We start from the raw sequence: 23,321 nt of genomic DNA on the forward strand, positions 1-23,321 counted from the left end.
ATGAATGCACCACAATGCTGTGTGGGAAAGCAGTTAAAAAACCCACTTCCCAACATCATTGAACCTGTGGCAGGTTATGTGTTTGATACAGATTTTGATTAGTTATATTCCCAACATACATCCTAGTGCATTTAGACACAGGCAGCTGTTGCCATAGTGTCCAAGAGCTTAGAACATCCCAGGCTCAAATTAAACACACTTTGCTGAAAGCAAATATGTATAGATTTCAATTGAACATATTTCCAAGAAACACCCCAATATAAGAAATATTTGAAGGGTTCTCACCGAGGACCAGCACAGTTTTATATCATCAATATCAATGGGAGAGAGTTTAACACTTGCTTAATCCACTGAAGCCAGAATTTACCTTTACACATGGGTGCTTACTGTCAAGAGTCTAAGAAACTGAAGCCACCAAAAGGTAGCTTATGTTGATCTCTGTCTTCCGTTGCTGTAAAATATGCAAGTGTTGGCACATGAATTCTTTGGTACATGAAGAGATCTAAGTTCCTTGCAAGTTTACAGTCTTATGTTAACAGAAAAGACCAGTAAAGGTATTTTTATATATTCAGGTGAGCTTGCTGCTTAGGGCAGAAGGCTAGTATACTTGGCAATATATTATTTTTTAAAATGTAATATCTATAGCTAAGGAGGTGCTCAACTGGAAAACTCAGTGGACATTTCAAGACTGCAGTGTCACTGAAAAAAAATTACATGAGCAGTGAGACATTCTACAGGCAGAGCTTCCTGGAGTGGAGACTTATCATCATCATACAGGAACAACTCAGGTGAAGACTAAGGCTAAAAATGCATGGCTGTTACTCCATTCTCCCGTGAATGTAGTGAATCGGTGAGGTTGAAACACATGCCCTTCTCCCACGTGCATGATTAACCCACCTCATATTGCTAGATTTCTGGGCTATCCAAGTCCTGGCTTGCCACGACTTTAATGGAAACGGTGTGCTATTTCCAGGAGTTCGGTGGTGCGTTTTTGTCGCCCGGGTCGACTCCCTGCTGGGAGACTGCCCGGCCCCAACAACAGCAGCAGTGGCTTCTTCCCCCCAACCCACTCCTCTCTCTCCCCCTCTCTTCCCACTCCCACACCCTCCTCCTCCTCCCAGCACCAGCCGGCATTTAAGCCCACCTCACAGCCTGCAGCCCGGAGCCCGACAATCAGAGGTGAAGCGATGACTCCTTCCAGCACCAATGCCAAACACTTCCAGCTGCCACTGCCTCCCTCCACCCGGTAAACACATTTTGCCCTTATTTTCTGGATTCCTATTTAGCCAGCATCCAGAAAACATGCAGGGAGAGTGAGGCGACCTCTGACAGTCGGAAAATGCATGCACAATCAAAGCAAAGCCTCGAAGTAGTTGGTGGGGTGACCGCGAGGAAACAGCAGTGCATAAATGGCCAAAGAGTCTAGACCCTTTTGTTGTGAAGATATGCCTTTCCCCTTATATCTTCCCAACCAAAGGGGCTAGGGACTTTTCAAACAAGGTAGAAATTCAAGGAACTTGATACACAGATTGTTATATATGTATAATGATGGAAAGATATTCAATTGCCAATTTGAAAAAGGTACCTCGGTGGTATGAAGAGGAAGAAATAGCTGCAGAGGAAGGGGAAACAGCTGCTGTGTGGCCAGGACAGGGAGAATCAGAATTTTCCCACCCACATTGCAGCCATCCAGGCTTTGCTGTGATCTTTCCCAAAACTTCACAACAGAGCAAGTTTGACAAAGACTGGAGAAAAGCCATAGAACCCCTGGGAGGTGCATGAATACACCATGATGCTGTGGGGAAGCAGGAATAAAACCCACTTCCCGACAGCATTGAACCCAGGGCAAATAACCTATGTGGAAACGACTTCCACCGAGGCCCATGCTAATGGGAAGCAGATTAGCAACTGTGGATTCTAGAACAGAGTGGGGGCGGGACCAGTTCTTACTAGACTGTTGGAGGATGACAGTTGGCAAATACAAGTGTTTTGCACGCATGAGAGTCTGGCATGTTTGCGACAGGGTGCTGGTACCAAAATGAGGGGCTGGCTGTGGACCATGCTGTGGCTGATTAGGGATGTGAATGGCAGGGGCAAGTTTCAGCCAATAGCGTATCCCCAAATTACCAACCAAACCTTTATCAAGCAGTGCGTGGATGCCCACAACAAGCACCGCTCTGAAGTCAAGCCAACAGCTTCCAACATGCTGTACATGGTGTGCACTGGGAATGGGGATAAGACTATGAGGTAGCAGAGGGTGGAATGTTGCTTGGGGTGGGAGGGTGTGTGTGTGAGATGAAGACAGTGGGTCTGTGTAACCCAGCAAGCCCATCAACTTGATCCTAGGTTGTGTTCAATGGGACTCGATTTCTATGTACAAGCATGAGCAATATGCAGAGGTTTCCTTCGTGATTGAGCCCCAGAATCACTGCCACCCCCTGCTGCCCCACAGGTGTGCCCACCCTACTCCTTACTAGGACCACCCTGGGCCCAAGCAGTGGCAGTTGCTTGCTCTTTCTGCCCTGCTTGGGGGAGCTGCGGGTGGTCAGGGGGCCCAGCACAAAGAGGGCTTTCCCAATCTTTCACCTGAGTATTCCCTTCTCCCCGAGAGTCCTCTAACACTTTCCCTGCTGTCTTTTAGGCACCAGTCCAAAGCATGTTTTTAACCTAGGCTTTTAATTAAGGGGTTGGTCTTTCACCATCATTTTTGTAGCCTGGAAGATAATTTGAAGAGGTGCTTCAAAAAGATTGAGTTTATGCTTTTGTTCATGCTATCTACTTCCATAATATGATATATGGACATAGATATATATTTGAGAAGATATATTTATAGACATAGTTTTTTTGTTTTGTTTTATTTTGCTTCTTTTTAGAAATTATGAATCCCTTATCAGGGAAGAAATTTTTTAAAGTAATACAAGTTAAATAAACTACCTTAAGGCAAGACAGAAATATTTTAGAGAAAATTGCACTTACTTAGGGGGCCAAAGGTTTCTACAGGATGACACATTTCAAGATGGTATGTTCTTGTGTGTGTTTATATCTGATGTTTGTGTTGTGTTGTGTTATGTAACCTACAGTCACAACATTAAATTCGATTCATTCATTAATTCGCATTTCAGGAGCAGAATAAGTAACTATGTGCAAGTGCCTGGGTTGCTACCAGAATAATCACTAGATAGTGCCAGAGCTTTAGAAAGAAGAGAGATAGAAAACTGAAGGCAAATGACATCCAAAGCAATAACATTCTGTGCAAATGTTGCATCTGTGTTTTTGTATGCATTACTTAAAAGCTGGAAAATAAAAATGTTGTGATTAAAAACTGTACATTATATTTTGCAGACCTGGGATCTGGCTTTAGCTAGAACAGCTAGAGCATGGGGACAGAGATGCATTTTTCTACAAAACTATTTTTTACAGCACAATGGAAGCGGTCACCCTGATCCTAAATTTAATCCCCCTGGAGAAAATCGGTGGATTGCAAACGCTGGAAGAAGACACTTTGATCCTACTCGTTTTATCATGTCATGGTACTCAGAAGTTGCTTTCTACCAGTACCACAACAATACATGTAAAAGCAAATGTCATCATTATACTCAGGTAAAATTTGTTCTTCTCTGCTCAGTCTACAAATCTGGCAGCAAAGCATAAAAAACTGGGATCCTTCTGGTCACCAAATATGTAAAGCAGCTGATATAGAGCGTCTCTAATCCTATTTTTTGTCATAATTATCCAGACTCTGTCACAATGATAGTGATTTATTTACTTACAACTGGCTAAGTTTTGAAAGGAAAAAAATTAACATTAGAGTCAAATCTAATAGGGTTACATGAATTGCTGCTAAATATGCCTCAAAAGGATAGTTTATTTTATTATTTATTTAGAAAATGTATATGTTGCATCTCCAAAGACATGCTTGATGTGGCTCACAACTATGGTAATAAAACAAAACAATTTAAACACAACCATTAAAAACAAAGATTTAACGGAACAAACCATGGCATCTGAGTTCTAACAACAGCCATACAAACGTTGAGCTATCAGCAAATTGCACGAGGGAGTCTTGTAGAATGTGTACACAATGGCAGAGAACCTAGCAAGAAAGGAAAACTTGTGTACTGGGACATTCTCTATGCACATGTGCAGCTTAACCACTGAAAGAGCAGCATGGGCGTGGCTTATTAGTAAGTGCCCCATGGGGCATCTTGCCAACAGTCAAGGGATTCACTTTCCAACAATCAATGGTAGACATGGAGCTCTAAACAGTGATGCCATCTGGAATTTGTGTAAATGGCACCAGAGTGATCTTGGAATACCTCCCAGAAAATAAGCTAGTTTGTCTTTTCCCAAAGTATCAGAGAGTGGCACCTGCCCCTCTCCAAGTGCCCCCTCTTCCCATTTCCTTCTCTTTAAGAAAAACTGACATTTAAAAGGGGGGGGGAATCATTGTGCAAGGGACAGGATTATGGTTGCCAACCTCCGGGTACTAGCTGGAGATCTCCTGCTATTATAACTGATCTCCAGCCGATAGAGATTAGTTCACCTGGCAAAAATGGCTGCTTTGGCAATTGGACTCTATGGCATTGAAGTCCCTCCCCTCCCCAAACCCTGCCTTCCTCAGGCTCCGCCCCCAAAACCTCCTGCCAGTGGCGAAAAAGGACCTGGCAACCCTAGACAGGATAGAAGGAGCTGGCACCAGGCTTCCTTCCTTCCTTATGTATAATTCTGAATCTGGCTTCAGAATCCAGATCTTAAAAACACACACACACACACAATGGGACCAGGTACAGATTGGGTATATGTTTCTGCAAACCTGCAGGGAGTGGGAGGGAAATAACATTTTCAAAACTCACCAAAAGAAAAAACACACAACAGAAGGTTACAAAAATTGTGTATTTTATCAAAAAGTAAATAATAGATTTAAATAAGCTTATTTTAATATTGCAGACATGATCTTATGCAGATCGAATGTGTAACATTTTCTGCTGGATACTAATAAAGTGAAAATGTGTCTTTGGATAGAATCCTAATTAAGGGGCAAAAAACCAATCAGGGAAAAACTGGATTTTAGAATGGTAATTATTAGTCCAACTTGCACCTCATTTTGTACAATAAAACTTACTTTTTCACAGGTTGTTTGGGATACATCTCATAAGATTGGATGTGCTATTGTTTTCTGCTATAAACTGGGTCGACACAGAAATGTTGAAAATTTCGTGTGCAATTATGCTCCAAGGTAACTTAAAATAGGTTAAAGAGAACTCGTAATATATCAATCTAAACATGTCTACATATATTCTTTTCAGACCTTCTAAGGAGGTAGAATGAATGGGTATGTGTGAAAGGAAGGTATTGCAGTGACAAGCTCAGTCCCCAGCCTACATGCATCCACTGAAACATATGCATAGAAGCTATGTGAGTACATATGTATTTGCGTACAGCTCTCACCACACTATTAGTATACCTGCTTTTTCCGGGTAGTAATATAATCAGAGTTACACCCTTCTAAGACTTAAGATTAATTTAAGATGTAATTCTAAGGCACTGCTAATCAAGGAGAGATTCCCATATACTCTAAGTGTTTAAATACCACACATGTGCACACACACACATTCCAATGGCAGCATTTGCCATCAAAATCCCATCCTCCCCTATATACATGTTCTTTCTGCCCCTTTAATTGACCTCTGAAAATGCGCACATATTGCATTTTGGAGTATATTTGAACCCCAAACCAAATTACTCATTTATCTTGTGTTAAAAACTTCACACTTTTTTGGGGAATTTGTGGAGTCAAAGGTCACTGTGTTCTATAGTCCTAATGAAAACATACTTTGGCACAAAGCAGAATGTTTCTTTAGCATAAATTCAGTCCTCCCCTTTTACATATTGAGTAACTCCCACCAATATGGTTCCTTTACAAAGCTATAATTTTTAAAATATTTGAAACAACAAAAACTTTGTTTTGAACCTATGCCATTAGACAACAAACATAAGTTTTCATGAATTTTAAATGGAAACAGCTAACATAAACAATTTCTACAGTTTAGGTTCCTTGGGGTAATTTGTACTCCATTAATATGTCTCTCTTTGTGAAGTTAACTTCTCCAGGTTTTTAGGAAGTTGTTCTGGAGGGCAGTATCTCTGCAGAGGCCTTAAACTGGTTCCCTGGGTAGTAAACATCAAGGGGTAGAAAATCTAACTTAATGGCAACTTTAATAGATTTGTGGGGTAGTTTTTCACCCCATGAGTTTTTTATTTGTTTGTTTGCCTGCAGAAAACCAACTTTAAGTGGTAACTGGTTGTACTTTGGGGACATAGTTTACCACTGTACAGGTAACAATAAACTGATGGGGGGGGGGGAATTTAAGCCACTTTTCTCTGCATTCTGCCAACAAAGTGTGACTAGTGGGACCTAATTCACCTCTAGGTTTTCAATGGCAGCTATTGCAATATATATGTTGCAATTTTATCCTACCGTTCCTTAAAAGAGCTCAGGGTGGCATACATGAATTTCATTTTCAGTCTTCTGTGCAGCACCACATATGGGTCTGCGCATCCGCAGGCCTGCCCTTCAGTAGAAGATTTTTCTAGCCTCCTGGATACAGCGGGGGCGCCCCTTCCCCTTGGAACAGTAGTGACGATTCCTTCCCGCCAAAACTGTCACGTGACCAAGGGGGGTGCCCCCTTTCTCCTCAATTCCTTTTCTGCCACCATTGCAAGTAGAAGCACTTTCCCCTTGCCCTCCAGCATTTTTTCTCCTTCTGATTGTGTGAGTCCATGCCATTTCTATTCCAGAAGTTATAAAGTAATTATTTAATTGATTTTATTGTTGGAATGTATGCTGTGAGCTGCCCTGAGCCTGGTGGCTGGGGAGTGAGAGTGGGTTATCAAACTAATTAATAAATAAAAATAAAACAATTAGTACAGTTTGACTTTTTGTTGCTCATTCACTTTTTAGAGTTCTTCCTAGTCTTTTCAGGATTTCACCAACCTGAATTTGCTCTGACTGTTCACCTCTGACTCTAGATAATTTTTGAATCAATTAAATATCACTGGTTCCAGTGATGGGCTCCACTATGTTCCATTGTCAAAACTACCTTGAGGCCAATATGTCACATCTCAAACTTTCTTTTATTTGCTTTAACTTCCATTTCAATCTTTAGCTTTGTTTTGTCTCCTGATATTCTGACAATGTTATTCTTTAGAGGCAATGCCCCAAGACTTCCGTATAAAACAGGAAAGCCATGCAGTGCTTGCCCAGAAGGAGACACTTGCGAAAACAATCTCTGTAGTGAGTATAAAACATTCTCTTGCATGTATTGATATTTCTGCATACATTTGACAAACTACATGCAGAGATTTTGCTGATTAATCTGTTTTTACCTTTTGAGCTTTAATTTCACTGGAAGTTTTAAAAATGGGCACTCTAGTTTCAAGGACAGAGCAGCTTATGTTGCAACAGTGGCAGCCTCGTGCAAGACAAGGGAGGTACATCTTTGTGGCAACGCTATCTGAATTGCTACATATCATTTATGTGTATCTGTGTGCTAAAGCATACATGAATTGCCTCGTGTCCTTCCTCTGCTCTGTGGTTGGCTCTCCCGATATCTTCAATTGCTTTTAAAAGCAGCCACTGAGGTCTGGTTTGGATTGGGGCTCCAGATCTGCCAGATAAGCCTCTGCCACATACAGGTTGGGTATCCCTTATCCGCATGGTTGTTGTGGCAAAATTTTCTTTGTTGGAAGTGACTTTTTACTCACCTGCCGGAGTGGACTCTGCTTCACGTCTGACTCAAGAAACAGCCAGTGTGCTTATTTGTTAGCTTATCCGTTAGAGAGCTTGTACATATTGTATATATTTATATCACACTGTACTGTTTGTTCATGTTTTGCACTGATTTAGACTATTAATACACGTTTGTTATTCTTGTAAGTTGTGAGCCTGCCCTGTTTGGTTTTTACAATATTGTATTAACAGTGGTTTTGAGTCCTTTGGTTGAACCTCCAGGTAGTAGCTGGAGATCTCCTGCTATTACAACTGATCTCCAGCCTATAGAGATCAGTTCACCTGGAGCAAATGGCCGCCCTGGCAATTGGACTCCATGGCATTGAAGTCCCTCCCCTCCCCAGACTCCGCCCTCCTCAGGCTCCTGCCATTGGCAAAGAGGGACCTGGCAACCCTAGACCTAAGTCAAAACATGAAATTTATTTATGTTTTAAATATGCTTTATATACACCTTAGACACATAGCATGAATGTAATTTTTAATAATTGTGTGTATATTGAAGCATCAGAAAGCACATTGGCATGCTGCTGAGGGCCTGTGAGTAATGCCTACATGCCAGCTCAAAAGATCTGGTTTTCAGGTCAGTCCGGATATCGGATGTCCAGATAAGGGATATTCAATCTGTACTATTTCCTTGGAAGAAATTAGCATATGAACTGCTTTAAGCCCAAATAGGTAAAACAGAGGCTGCATTGGTTTGGCTCACCAACTGACACTGCTGAGCCCATGCAATATTCTAGGCTAGTTCAAACCTTAATTAAGTGCACTCACATTCCATTCCTGAGCTTTTCGGCGGCCGGGGATGGCATAACTGAGGTGGCACCTCCAAAACTGTTCCCCGGCCGCTTAAAGGCTTTAAAAAGCCTTTTAAATTTTTATTTCAGGAAAATGGGTGATTTGCCCCCATTGAAAACAGTGAGGCTGCGCCAGCAAAAAGCTGGCACAGCAGCACTGTTTCAGATGGGGGTGTTCCCGGCCTGAAAGGGGTGGTGGCAGCTCCACCACCCCCCGGAATGCCCCGGGAATGCCCCCTGGGACATCAGCGTGGGGTTTTGCGCCAGCAAGAGGTCAAGCTGGCGTCCCTGGGCCATGCTGCCGTGGCAATGCAGGGAGGCTGGCGTGAGCACCCCAATGCCAGCATTCCTGCTTCTCGTGGTGGCGCAAGTGGCCAGGTGCTGGTGCAAGAAGGCCAAATGCTGGCATGGGCACTTGCACTCCTCCTGAGCTCTTTCCAGCCAAGAGCTCAGGAATGGGCTGCAAGTCATGTAATTGCTGCATTATCTGGAACACTGTCTGAACATAACAGCCACAGCCTTTTTGCAGCCTTTGTGCCTTCTTTTTAAAAATGTGATGTTTCCCCAATTTTTAAATCCCAGTGAAGACAGAGAAATTATCATTTTCCCTACTATAATGATTAAACTCTGTAATGAAAGTTTTGGCAAGACTTGCTTTGATTTTGTGGTTTGTGTGCACAAATATATCTATATCTATATATCTCTATCTATCTATCTATCTATCTATCTATCTATCTATCTATCTATCTATCTATCTATCTATACACAAACACACACACACACCCAGCATTTTCAAGAAAAGGAAATGATTGTGTATGAGTTTATTAGTGGATTGGTTAGAAATGCAGAGTTATAATGGTAATAAATGCCATAGAAGCATATTGTACAACAGAAAAATCCAGACCATGAATTGCTTTTGGTCTTTCTGATGTTACATGCCAAATTTTCAAGAGTGCTTATTGCTGGCCCATGCTATGCAGTAGAGATTAATGAATGAATTCCCCAGTATTTTTTTACTTTAAATTGCAGTTATACAGGGTCTCTATTGAACTGTGTCTTTGGATGGGATCTTGTTATATCTGTACATCTCTCTTTTTCCTTCTCATTCACTAACTAACACACACTCACAGAAAGAGGGGGGAAGAGTTGCCAACCTCCAGATGGAAATTGGAGATGTCCCAGAATTACAGGTGATCTCCAGAATACATAGATCAGTTCTTCTGGAGAAAGTGTCTGCTGTTGAAGGTAGACTCTATGGCATTATACCCTGCTGAGTTCCCTGTCCTTCCAAACCCAGCCCTCTCCAGGCTCCACCCCAAAAGCTTGGAGTTGGCAGCCCTGAGAAAGAGAGAGAACTGTCATTTCCCTTGAATGGTAAATATAGAGGTACCACACTTGGTGGCATTATGTTTCCTCTCTTGGTGCAAATAAACCAAATAGATTATCATATTATATGTTAATAATTACATTGTTTGGATGATGCCTTCAGTTGAAATGCTCTTGAGTTTGTTGCCATTCTATGTTTGGAAAAAAAATGTATAAAATATTAATATTTTTAAAATTCTTGTTTACAATGTTTACTTGTTGACAATGTTTCCCCCCCTTCTCCAGGAAATCCACAGCGAGACAATATTAAGCGTATGTATTATTTTGTACTATAGCTTAATTTTGCTTCAAAAATAAATTTCATATTGAATAATGCCCTTGCACTTTTCATAGGTTATACACGATGGTTTCCACCCTGGGAAGGTCGGATTGTATGCGATAAATCCTGTATTGCTGTTGCAGTTTTAAGGCCATCGTTAATGTTTCTGGCATTTGGAGTTGCTTTTTATTTACATAGACATCATCCAGATTTATGTTTGCAAAATGAATGTATTTGATTGCATAGAGGAAAAAGAAATAGAGAATATTTGCATTACTTTTCTTGTACTTAGAGTTCGTCAGTTCCTTGTTTTATATAATACTTGGAATATGATAAAATTACAAAAAGTGATTTGTTACACACTAATGACTTGTATACAATTTTTAAAATTAGAAAATAAATATTAATATAAAGTATTCTGTATCTATGATAAATTATGTGTGCAATATGAATGGATGCAAGCATGGACAGACAGACGGACGGACAGACAGACAGATAGATTATATGATAGTGGGGAGGCCTGCAACATATCACAGTGGAGGGAGGTTTGGGAAATTTCACCAACTCAAATTTCACTCTCCATGATACTATAAGCTCTTAGGGGGTTAAGCAGGTTGATTTCCCCTTCTGTTCTGTTCTTTTCAGTCCTGAATAGGGTTTTTGTTTGTTTTGTTTCTCCTTATAAAAATTAACATTTTTTTGCAGTTTTCTTCAAATACATAGAAACTCTGTATTTGTGTTTGTTATGCAGTCTTTCTGCATGTGCAAGCATTCAGTGCATGTGGAATACCCATGTGGCAAATAATGTCCCCCACACCATTTAGGCTCTTCCTTCCTCTCCCACACACTGTAATCATTATCCAAATCAGGCCCTATGGCATATTTCAATGGAATTCCCACTGAGAACGTGCAACTCCAATATGGCTATGAGTCCCCAAGACAGACTCGTGTACATTGTAACATGTAGTTTAGCCCTTAGCCAACTCACAGCTACCTCTGCCTGCTACTCTTCCTGTCTGTTCCAAACAGACACTTGTCTCCTCCTTTCAGCTGCAGTCAGCCTCCTCCAGGTTCTGATGGGTATTTAACAGAGCTATCTCTATGGACCATCTTCTAACCATTAGCACCCACTAAAGAACATTAACATTCCTTTTTTCCCACCAGGTTTGTCATTTTAGGTGTAGTCCATTCACCAGTAATCATATAGCAAACTCACAACAATATTATATTTGGATTCCTCTAGAACAGATAGGTTTAGCAACACAGAAGTTAAAGAAACCACTTCCTTCCTATGTTCCGCTTAATTTTGAATGCTGTGAAGCAACTTGCTCTTGTTACTGAGAGGACGTGAGTTTCGTTATAAGCCTCCCCTTCAGTATTATACCACCTGAGCACCATGTACAAAGCAAACAGCACCATCTTATAAAAGCAAAGGTTTTCTTCAAAACCGTAGTGAGACACTGAATATTTCAGGGGGAAATGAAATGCAGATTGTTTTCTCAACTTTGGCTGGTATTGGAGCTCTCTGTTTGCTGTTACACCTATGATCAAACGTCACTGCCTGATATAGAAGACCAGCAGTTTATACTGGACTGTGTGAAAACTCACAATAATTTTCGGTCCAAGGTGAATCCTTCAGCCAGCAACATGCAGCATATGGTAAGAAAGTTTTCCTATCTTTGTACAAGGATTGGTTTTTGCCCTCCTTCCTCCTTAAAAAAAGAAAATCTCAGGGACAATTTTGTCCTTATGACAAAAAAGTACTGGAGGTTGGTGTTGTTGTATATTTATTTACAAGTAAGATGAGGGCCTGGCCTGGATGGTCCAGGCTAACCTGATCTCATCACCTTGGAAGCTAAGCCAAGTTAGCCCTGGTTAGAATTTGGATGGGAGACCACCAAGGAATACCAAGCCACTATGCAGAGGAAGGCAATGGCATACCAGCTCTGTTGGTCTCTTGCCTTGGAAACCCTACAGGGTCACCATAAACCAGCTGCAACTTGAGGGCACTTTACACACACAAACAAGATGAGGCGGGGGAAACCAGACAAAAACCAAAATGAACAATACTAGTCCTTAAAACCTCTCCCCCTCCCCTCCACACACTGTTTCTCCTTCTCTTGTCATACACTTATACACAGCACACTGGTCTCCCTGGTACTCAGGCATGACTTTCACATTTTAATAATCTGGAGTAGCCTCCATCCATCAGATATGCATCTTCCATCATCAACAACATGAAAAACCCAGAGTGGTCATTTTGCATCTCCCAAGAGCACAATAGCACATGGCCACAATTAGTTGATTTCCCCCAAGGGAAAAATTAATGTTTAAAAAAACACAAGAAAGATAATATACACATTTCTAAAGTCTTCACCATTTTCCTAGATCAAATATTTCAAGCCACTGCAACTAGTATCTTTCATTAACAAAAACAAGATGCCACATGATTCCCCACAAGACAAATCAATTTTCTGCTAGAGATTCAGAGTGTTTTTTTGTCCTCCTGAAGCTTTCTGTCCCACTACTTTCCCCCCTCTATTGTCTCGCACTTGCTCTTTCCAATGGTTGTGCATCTGTGCTAGGCTGAAGTACTGGGACACCTCTCATATTACTTACTCATAAACAAGTTAATAGCCTTCAGGATGGACTTTGCCTAAGTAAAATGAGTGTGTGACTGGAGAAGCATGCTGGGGTGGGTTTTCCTCCAGTTCCGCTTCCACCCACTGCCCATTTGGAGCTGGGTGAGCAACCATACATGTTAAGCAGATGTAGTGTAGCATCTGCTTAGAGTAATGTAACAAGAAAACCTCTCCTTTACATGTATGATAGTAACCAGTAGACTGTGCTTCCACTCAGGGACAAGAAAGATGATCTGATTGGAGCACTTGGCTATTGGAAGGGACAAAACCTCTTGACATCTCCAATATATCTACTGTCCTCTGAGAAGACAGACAAGTCTTGCTTGTGCTCCTAAAAGCACTGGAGTTCTTACAACCTTTTATTTCTATTTCCTCTTTCTCTCTTTCCTAATTTTCTTCTGTGACACCTCCACTGGTAATTCCAGGGCTGGAGAAAGAAGTTAGGTAAGGGGATCAATTAGAGGTTGAAGCACTTCAGCCTCCTCCTCATGCACACGCATAACCTGAAAACACTTTGAAAAGTCCCAAACACTCCTTTGAGGTAAAAGCCCTTATTAAATGAATTGGATGTCTCCACATCCGGTTGATTGTTCTGACTTACATTATGTAATCCACCTTGAGTCTCAGTGAGAAAGGTGAACTATAAATAACACAAATGAAATAAATTAAAGGGGATTTTGTGGCTTAAAATGAATGCAATTGCAACTGTTCCCAAGTTATTACACTTTGTACATTAGGAAAAAGAGAAACATTTTCTTGAGATAAATCTTTCGTTAGTGATTGTATATGATATCTTCATGTCTGTGTTGAATTTTGTCTGGCAATCTAGTAATGATGTAATAATATATATATTAAAAATAACAAATAATATCAACTTGTCCTTTTAATTCTGCAGACCTGGGACCCTGCATTGGCAAAGACTGCTAAAGCATGGGCAAAGAAGTGCCACTTTGATCATAATATCTATCTCAGAACTCCAGGAAAGGTTCACCCTACATTTACTCCAGTTGGAGAAAATATCTGGACTGGCTCACTGTTTTTGTTCTCTGTAAAAAATGCAGTGAAAGACTGGTATGATGAAGTCAGTTACTACAACTTTGGGAGCAGAGCATGTACAAAAGTTTGTGGTCATTATACACAAGTGATCTCTTCATTCCACTTTTTTCACCAGAAACTATGAACTAAATTAAGCTAATGTGGAAAACAGATATGTTAGTTTCATCTCAAACTCAGGATCTAGAGCACATAATACTACAGCATTTCTGAAGCTAAATAGGAATTCATTTGATTAGTAATCTAGGTAAAAAAACCACTGTCAAATCCATGTGAGATCAGAGTGCATTCATAATACTTTTTTTAAAAGCTTCTTTAATTGTAGAATCATGCTGTAAATTAGTGAATATTTTCTCTGGTCATGAAATTGGTCATCAAGTGTGGATGCTCTGTACAAATGAGCATGTAGAGGATATGTGTTCTTTTTCACATATGCTTTCTTCATTATATATGCGTGTATATATAAAAATACAATTTCTTGATATGGAAGGTGTCAGTGGAATGGAGCTGGGCAGGGTGTCTAAGTCTTGGCTCAAGATAATGTTAACACCATGGTTTATTTCAGCTATGTCTCGTGTGAAACCAGCATTTGGCTCATAGTTAATAAATCCTGGAATGCCTTGATAAATGCTGGTTTCATTGTCTTTGCTCTTTCCTGACTTGATACTATCAACTATGAAGGGCAAGGGTCGAATATAGAAACTTTAAAGCTGCTTGTTCACTACATCAGGCCTCACCAACTGAAAGTCATCCATGCAAATATGACAAGACTGCATTCCAATGGCATTCTGAGTTTTAGCTGAATCAACTGTGGCATCTAAGTTGCAGTGGATGTGAGCAATTTTATCTCCATAACATATCACAAAACAGTCACAGTGGGCCTGTATGTTTTCCCGGTCAGTTTCCCTTGTAAAGAGAATGTGTGTTGGCTCCGTCTTACAAAGACACAAGATGTTTGCGTGTTCACTGTAACATGTGAACAGGGCTGCTTTCTGTCATTACAGTTAATGGAGTGACCTACATTCTGATGGTCTCACCAACAGTAGTTAGTTTAATCCAACCATTGTTTCACCTGACATCTGAACTAAGGCCAAGAAGGCAAAAAAAAAAAAAAAAGTAATGAGGAAACAGAAGCTGGTTTGCCCCAGCCCAAAGATCATAACTTTTAAAGATAAGGATTAGACTTAGTAATGTGGTCATGAGGGATTTGCTAGAAAGCATATGGATATGATAGCTTGGACTAAAGATATTATAGCTTCCTTCTAGCAGTGTTCATGTAGAGCCAATGAAATCCTGCTAATATAGGATGTCATTTTTTCTTTCTTTCTCAGGTTGTTTGGGCAACTAGTTATAAAGTTGGCTGTGCTGTCCAGTTCTGCCAGAGAGTTTCGGGTTTTGAACATCTCTCCAACGGAGCACATTTTGTGTGCAACTACGGACCAGCGTATATAGTTTTCCTAATATTTTAAAGTTGACCATATTAATAGTGATGATGAGAAATTTGTTCCCTATATCACTAGTATAAGTAAAAGGAGCCGTACCCATATTTCATCGACCTGAAGCTGTTGTAATCTATATACTATATTAGTCCCAAATGATTCAGAATAGTGAAATTTATATCTCTTATCAGAAGTGTTGCCCACCCTACACTTTCCATAGCAGTAAGGGGAAGGCTGTGGCTCAGAAGAAGAGCCTCTGCTTTGCATGCAGAAGGTCCTGGTTCAATTCCCGGCATCTCCAGTTTAAAAGACCAGACAATAGATGATGTGAAAGACCTCTGCCTGAGACCCTGGAGAGCTGACAGCTTTTCGCCCCATTGAGAATAATGAGGCTGCGCCTGCTAAAAAGCAGGCACAGCCTGGCTCTTCTCCCCGCCGGCATACCCGGGGCAAAAGGGGACAGGAGGCTGCCTACAGGCAACTCTGCTCCCCGGAATGCCCCAGGAATGCCCCCTGGGATGCCGGGACGGCTTCCAGAACACCAGCGCAGACCTTTATGCTGGTGGGACGCAGGTGGAAGGCCCCATCAGCATCCTGGGGTAGTGCTGCTGTGGCAGTGCCGGGAGACCGGCGTCCAGGCTTCCCCGCCGATGTCGGGGCCACTTACAGCAGTGTAAATAGCCTGGACGCCAGCGTGGGGGGCCCCAACGCCAGCACAGCCCCTTCCTAGCCTCCTGAGGACTTTTGTCCTCAGAAGTCAGGAATGCGCTGTGAATCTGAAATTGCAGAGTAAATCCTTGATAGTGCCAGTAAAACTGCTTGAAAGATATTGTGTCCTTTTCTGCTTTTAAAAACATACCACATGTAACTGGGGTATGGGAATATCTTCAAAATATTCCCATGTTATGCTGGCTGTAACTATTTCACAATGGATATAATAGTGTTTCTTCTCCACGGTTATAATTGCCTTTTACCATTGCAGTGGCAATTATCCAGTGAAACCTTACAAAACCGGAAGCCCATGCAGAGAATGTAACGGAGAAAAGTGTGTAGATAATCTCTGTGGTAAGTGTGCTATCAGAATGGGAATAAAAATTATGCCAGCAGTAGGGTTTAGCTAGATGAGGTAATGGTGATCTCTGATTGGGTCTCCTGACACCTTCAATTTTCTCGAAGAGCAGCTGCTGGGGATCCATTTTGGATCCAGGCTGTGGCACTGGGGTACGCGGTTAACCCTTCACCCGACACCACTTTTCTGAGAGGAAATCAGCACTGCCCTCCTTTGACGCCTCAGCAGAGGCTGCTTGGCTTGTCTCTTTTCCTTACTGGTCTTAAAACAGCTCAGGGAATAATGCTTGTGTGTGGGAAGAATTAAACTAGTACCCCAGCTCTTAACCTCAGCAGGGCTTTTTGAGGAAATTTCTGATGTGAGGAGACCCAGACATGGGGTTCCTGAATCTTACCTAGATTAACCTTTACAGTTACATAAAAATGTCTATCTCTTATTTTGTTTATGACCAGATTTCTGTACAACTGCACATGTCCTTTTTAATGAATAGGATTTACTTCCAAATAATAGCTGAGGATTGCTTTACCAGCAGCTTCATCAATCTTCAGTTTGTGATCTTGCAAGCTGCAGCAGCAAGTCCAGCTAAAGCATTACAGGGAAGTCCAGTTGCTCCAATTTCTTCTTAGATAAATTTGCTTCAGCTTCCAACTAAGGCCATCTCTTTGTAGTTGGGTTGATAACATTACAACCAAAAAAGGCATAGGCATGAAGGGAACAAATGGGCAGTTATGTCACTTGAGTTCAATGAGGACACTGGCTCTAAGCAATAGGTACTTGTCATACTCATACAACTCTATTGTTAGTGGGGGGAAAGAACACCAGTTTCTCAGAAGAAAAATGCATTGTTGTTTGAGAGCAAGAAAAATGCACTATATCTAAAGCAATGTGTGGATTCTATACAAGTGAACTACTATGTTTTTGTTGTGCTACAAAGTTTAACTAATTGCTAGAAAAAAAACAGGCAGAGATCAGCCATATACATGTCATTCTCACATCACCTCTTTACAGCATATCAAGTGGTGCTCAGCTAATTATTAGTTCAATTTTGTAAGATGTTTATTGAATTAGTGTCATTTTAAGGGTCAAAAGAAAGTGATAAATACCTTAACCAAACACTCAACTACATAGGCAATGGTCTGCACTAGATCATTTAAGCCAGCGTGGTGTAGTGGTTAAGAGTGGTGGACTCTGGAGAACTGGGTTTGATTCCCCACTCCTACACATGAGCTGCGGACGCTCATCTGGTAAACTGGCTTGGTTTCCCTAAACATGAAGCCAGCTGGGTCATCTTGGGCTCTCTTAGAGCTCTCTCAGCCCCAGCTACCTCACAAGTGTCTGTTGTGGGGAGGGGAAGGTGATTGTAAACCGGTTTGATTCTTCCTTAAGTGGTAGAGAAAGTTGACATATAAAAACCAACTCTTCTTTTTCTTAACAAAAAGTCCGAAGCGGTATATTTTTTTTGACAAAATTGTTACTAGTAATAGAAATTACTTTTGGCCACTGTCCAGATTATGCAGCAGAGATTATTGATGCAAAAAAGAACCACATTTTCTTCAATATTTACTTTGTCTTCTTTTGACTCTCTAGAGAATCCAGAGCGCGACCAGTTGCTGAGTGCGTATTATCTATTGTTACTTGGACTGCCTTCATTATTGCTTAGGTTGTCTGTACTCTTTTTCCAAGGCTGACAGTTTTTTGTGTGTGTTTTAGGTTACTCCAATTGGTCACCAGATTGGGATGTACTTGAGGATGGAACAAAGTCCCCACCCAAAGCTCCTCCCATTCCACCGAAACACATTCCTCCATACCCTACCAGATTCACACCAACACAGAAGCCACCATATTCTGCTCCTTCACCCCCCAGTGCCCCTATTCCATCCCATTCTACATGTGACTCATACTGCATTACTGTGATAGTACTAAGATTATTGTTTATATTGTTGACTTTTGGTGCAGTGGCCATATTATCCAAGAAATATCCCAAATTGTTTATTTATGAATAATCTCTCTAACCTGTATGTGGCTTCCAATGCATTTTTCAAATCTTTTCAAACTTTAAGCTTTAAATATTCCTAGACTTTGTTGTTGCATACATAATATCAGCAACATGATAGCTGTATGTTTCACAAGCACAGAAAACAGATATCAGGAACCTTGAATGCAACTGACTCCCGTCTGACCCAATTGGCCTGCTAGTTGCAGGAGTGCTTGGCCCAGTGCAAGCTAATCAGAAGCCCCTTCCTAAAGAACTAGCATTGTCAGCTCCAGGTTGGGAAATACCTAGAAAGCTTGGGGGTGGAATCTGAGGAAGGCAAGGTTTGGGGAGGGGAGGGACTTAATGGGGTTTAATGCCATAGAGTCCATCTTCCAAAGCAGCCATTTTTTCCAGGTGAACTGATTGCTGTCACCTGGAGATCAGTTGTAATAGTGGGAGATCTCCAGCCATAACCTGGAGGCTGGCAACCCTGTAAAGAACCCTTTGTGGGTATGCCTTTGTGGTTAGTTTGTTTTGTGGTTTCAACACTGCATCTTTACTGCTAGTCGTTTCTTTCACATTCTGCTTGTGCACAACTTTGAATTCTGCATGATTTGGTACTATTGGTCTGAGTTGCTGTGCCATACCTCTTCCTGTATGTTTTGTTCAGCAGTGTAAACAACAACCTCTGCTCCCAATTCTATCACCTTTTTGTCTTGCAATACAGGATGCAACTGTAAGTTTTTGGAGAAATATCGGATGGCTGGAACACAATGCCCCAAACACTAGGAATCATTTTATGGATCCCCTAATACACTTGTAAATTAATTAATTAATTAATTAATAAAAATTAATACAAACAAACAAAAACATAAGCGCCTGCTGAAAGTAATGAATCTATCTAGTCTGTCATCCTCTTTCCAATGCTGGCCAAAAGAGATGTCTCTGGGAAGTTCATAAGAAAAAGGCAATGTCTCCTACTGCTGTCTTCCAGCAACTGGTATTAATTTAGCCCTCATGACTAATACTTAGTGATAGTGATAAAGTTTATTGTCTGCGGCTGAAGACCATCACAATCCACCATACAAAACATTCAGATAACATAAAATAACATTAAACAGTCTGACCCCCAAGAAACTAATATTTAAATATGTTAAGTGCCCATGACTAATAGCCATTGATAGACTTGTTCTCCACTTTGAAAGCCACCTAAGCTTGGTTCTCACATGCAAGAGAATTTGGTGGCAGAACTCACAGGTGGTAGACTGAATTGATAGATTCTACCACTGAATAGTCCTTGACACACACACACACAAAAAAACATAGGGATAAAGATGCTTCTCTGTCTTTGCTTGCTGGTTTTCTGCTTGCTGGGAGTTTTTAGTATAGGAGAGTGTTCCAAAATGCAGTCCTCCATCTGCAGTTTAAAGTTGTAGAGCCCTTTCTACTGTCATGGAATTTAATGTAAACCATTCATGGTATTGGTTCTTGTAGGTTATCCGGGCTGTGTAACCGTGGTCTTGGAATTTTCTTTCCTGACGTTTCGCCAGCAACTGTGGCAGGCATCTTCAGAGTAGTAACACTGAAGGACAGTGTCTCTCAGTGTCAAGGGTGTAGGAAGAGTAATATATAGTCAGAAAGGGGTTGGGTTTGAGCTGAGTATTGTCCTGCAAAAGTATTGTCCTGTAAGTATCAAGATAATGTGCTAATGAGGGTATGGTATGTTAATATGGAACCATTGTATCCTGAAGTGATCTGTTAATGTGTGTAATCCAAAACTAATCTGTATGGCTATTGTTGAATGTTGTCTTTGTCTGGAGGTTTTTCAGGGCAGGAAGCCAAGCCTCCAGACAAAGACAACATTCTACTCTGAAGATGCCTGCCACAGTTGCTGGCGAAACGTCAGGAAAGAAAATTCCAAGACCACGGTTACACAGCCCGGATAACCTACAAGAACCAATGAACTCTGACAGTGAAAGCCTTCGACAATATTCATGGTATGTAGAATGTGTTACTATAGGCCTTACTTCGTTACCATAAGTTAGCCTGAATCAGTTTTGGCTCACTGAACCTGCTTATGACTTCTTGTAACAACTCTAAACAGTGTTTTTCATTCCCATTTTTCTGACATATAATTAGCATCCTTGAGAAGTTTACTCAGCCAGCACCTACAAGTTCTGATAATAGTGGCAATAACCTCTGGTTTCTCTTCTGATCCTATGAATCTTTCGCGTTTTATTAAATAAAAATCTTTAAAGATAACATGAGTGATCATTGGCTGGGATACATGATTTTCACTTGGAATGAATAAACTTCTCCTCAGTCAGAGGGCTAATAACCTGTAAAGATGGTTATAGGAAAGAACAATCTCAGTGCCGCCCTGTAATTTAGTGGTCAATGCATTGCTTTGGAACAGGCAAAGAAACAGTTTCCATTTGTCGGTTTTAAAGGGAATGTGACATATGAACTTGTAAGATATGGGTTCAGTGAAGATACCTTTTCTGGGATGGCTTTGATAAGAAATGTACAACTTAGATTCTCCCCCCCCCCCGCACGCACAAAAAAAAAACAGAAAAAGGTTCATATGACTGAGCCAAATGCTAAAATTGGGTTAGTTTGATGTTGCAGGTTTTCATTTTAAAAGGGCAAAACTCCATTTTGGGAGAAAACCAGAAAAAACAGTCACACTTAATTGTTATATCATCCCCAACTGTCACTTACATAAAAAAAAACCCTGCATTCTTCTTTTCCATTTGTTGCCTAATCATCCTTAAGTACTAATAGCTACTGTGTAGGAAAGAAATAAAACTACTATAGAAGACAAACTAATTTCCTGGACAGACTAATTGTTTAATCTTGAGACTGCTTAATTTGAATTAATTGTCAATATGGAATCAATATGGAAGAGGAATACCTCAACTAAAAATAAGCTTCCTTTGGTGGCTTTCAAAAGCCCTGCCTGTTGCAGTCTCTATGGCTTGCTACTAGTTAATTTCACAAGTGGTAGGTTGCTACCATTTACCCAGTCTTGATAGCCTTTCTCTATTTAAAAGGGTGGGACTCCAATTCCTCAGAAATTTGGAGATTCTTTGGTGTGGGTCAGTTTGTTTTACTGTAGTTCTCTAACAACTTGTGCAAGAGATTTTATAAGGTTGTTTCCTAAACCTTGGATATGGCTTTGGAAAACTGATTTTGACTCATACAAACTGATGCAAATTTAGACCCTACTTTTAGAGGGTAGAGAGAAGATATCTATTCTTTTTTGTTTGAATTGCAAGTGAACTGCGTTTCTAAAAATAAACCTATTGTTTATCAATTGCACTCATTTGGATTTTAACCTTTGTTCTCTACCAATTCACTACAGATATTGTTGAACAGTGGCTTTCAGCATTTCATGGCACGTGTTTTACTCCTAGCAAGAGTTACTGATCCCCCATATTTGTGAGAAGAATATTACTCTATGAAATTGGTAGTGCAATCCTAGGTAGAATTAGTCCCTTCTATAGCCATTGAAATCAGTGATCTTAGAAGGGGTTAACTCTTCTTAGGATTGCACTGTTGGCATGCTGTGGAAAAGGCAAAAGCAATAGAAGCACCCTGTGCCCTTAATGCCTTCTCTCTCTACTCTGGAGAACCGGGTTTGATTCCCCACTCTTCCACAGAAAGCCTGCTGGGTGATCTTGGGCCAGTCACACTTCTCTCAGAACTCGCTAACCCCTGTGGAGGCAGGCAATGGCAAACCACCTCTGAACATCTCTTGTCTTGAAAACCCTAAGGGGTTGCCATAAGTTGGCTGTGACTTGATGGCACTTTCCATCACCACAGCACATGGCAGACTTCACATACTGTTCACAAGAAGTCTTGTTTGAACCTCCTTTTGCAGTTCTGCATACAAAGGTAAATTTTAGGTTTATTCTTTATACACAGGCGCCTGCAATCAGTAACCCAGACCTCCTAAATATAGCACAAGCTTCAACCCTTAGTTAATGAAAAACAAATACAGTGTTATAGATTTTACCAATTTCATTACAGATGGTTTGGGCTACAGGCTACAAAAATAGTTGTCCTGTTTACTTTGGCCAAAAAGTACATGGCTTTGATTGATGTAATGCTGCACTCTTCATTTGGAACTATGGGCCCCGGTAAGCTTTTTGATTACAAATTCCTGTTCTCTTAAGAACAAATTGCTCTGGCTACTGTTAGAGAAAGTGGCAAAAGTGAATGTTGAAGGCTCATTTATTCATTGTTTGCTAGAAATATAAGCTCAGGCACTGAATAATTAATACTTGATAGGAATGAACTGACCATGTCATATGCAATATAGTGCAATCTTAAATTCCATGGAATTAGGTGTGTAACTCTACTAAGGACTGCACTGCAAGTTACCCATCACATCTGTACACCACACTTCCATCCAGGACCTCTAACAATTTAAATACAAAAGACAATCCCATTTCCCCCTTCTGTAATCAGTTCCCTGTTCCTTTAGTGTAGTATCGAAAGCTCAGTGGCCAGCTTCAGCCTTTTAGGTGTCACGCCATACACATCAATGAGAATTTGAACTACCATTCAGCACAATTAGTTATGGGCTATGAATTAAAGGGGGTGAATATGGGAGTGTTTCAGTCCCAATTCTGTACAGGAGCCATCTAAACCACAATTTCATGGTTAAAGTAATTTGAAACCATGCATAGACAAGCTCTGCAGTAAGTTTTTTTTAAAAAAGGACTGGAATCGCAAGTACTGGTGGTACCCTGATGTAAAGTAAATGGTATTTAGTCCCAAGTATAGTGGTGAATGAAAAATAAAAAGCCATACTTCAATTTCCATTTACACTTACAGTTTACCACTAACATAAGCCCATAAGCTCTCAGGCTTTCCATTTTGTATTAGGTAAATTTAGAGAACTCTATAC

General features: G+C 40.8%; 2 protein-coding genes across 2 annotated transcripts; both read left to right on the forward strand.

The window, feature by feature from the left end:
- The first annotated feature begins 2,038 nt into the window (after positions 1–2,038).
- On the forward strand, positions 2,039–10,466 carry LOC130474817 (glioma pathogenesis-related protein 1-like). The gene is made up of 6 exons (XM_056846513.1): positions 2,039–2,215; positions 3,343–3,600; positions 5,133–5,236; positions 7,209–7,294; positions 10,195–10,221; positions 10,303–10,466. Exons 1-6 carry the CDS (start codon positions 2,039–2,041, stop codon positions 10,464–10,466), a joined length of 816 nt encoding a protein of 271 aa, XP_056702491.1.
- A 1,241-nt stretch (positions 10,467–11,707) lies between these two features.
- LOC130475547 (glioma pathogenesis-related protein 1-like) lies at positions 11,708–18,434 on the forward strand. Its single transcript, XM_056847345.1, has 6 exons — positions 11,708–11,887; positions 13,766–14,011; positions 15,255–15,367; positions 16,345–16,427; positions 18,019–18,045; positions 18,142–18,434. The coding sequence occupies exons 1-6, from the start codon at positions 11,708–11,710 to the stop codon at positions 18,432–18,434; spliced, it is 942 nt and encodes a 313-aa protein (XP_056703323.1).
- The last annotated feature ends 4,887 nt before the right edge of the window (positions 18,435–23,321 follow it).

This window comes from Euleptes europaea, chromosome 3, assembly GCF_029931775.1.
Source record: "Euleptes europaea isolate rEulEur1 chromosome 3, rEulEur1.hap1, whole genome shotgun sequence".
NCBI lineage: Eukaryota > Metazoa > Chordata > Lepidosauria > Squamata > Sphaerodactylidae > Euleptes > Euleptes europaea.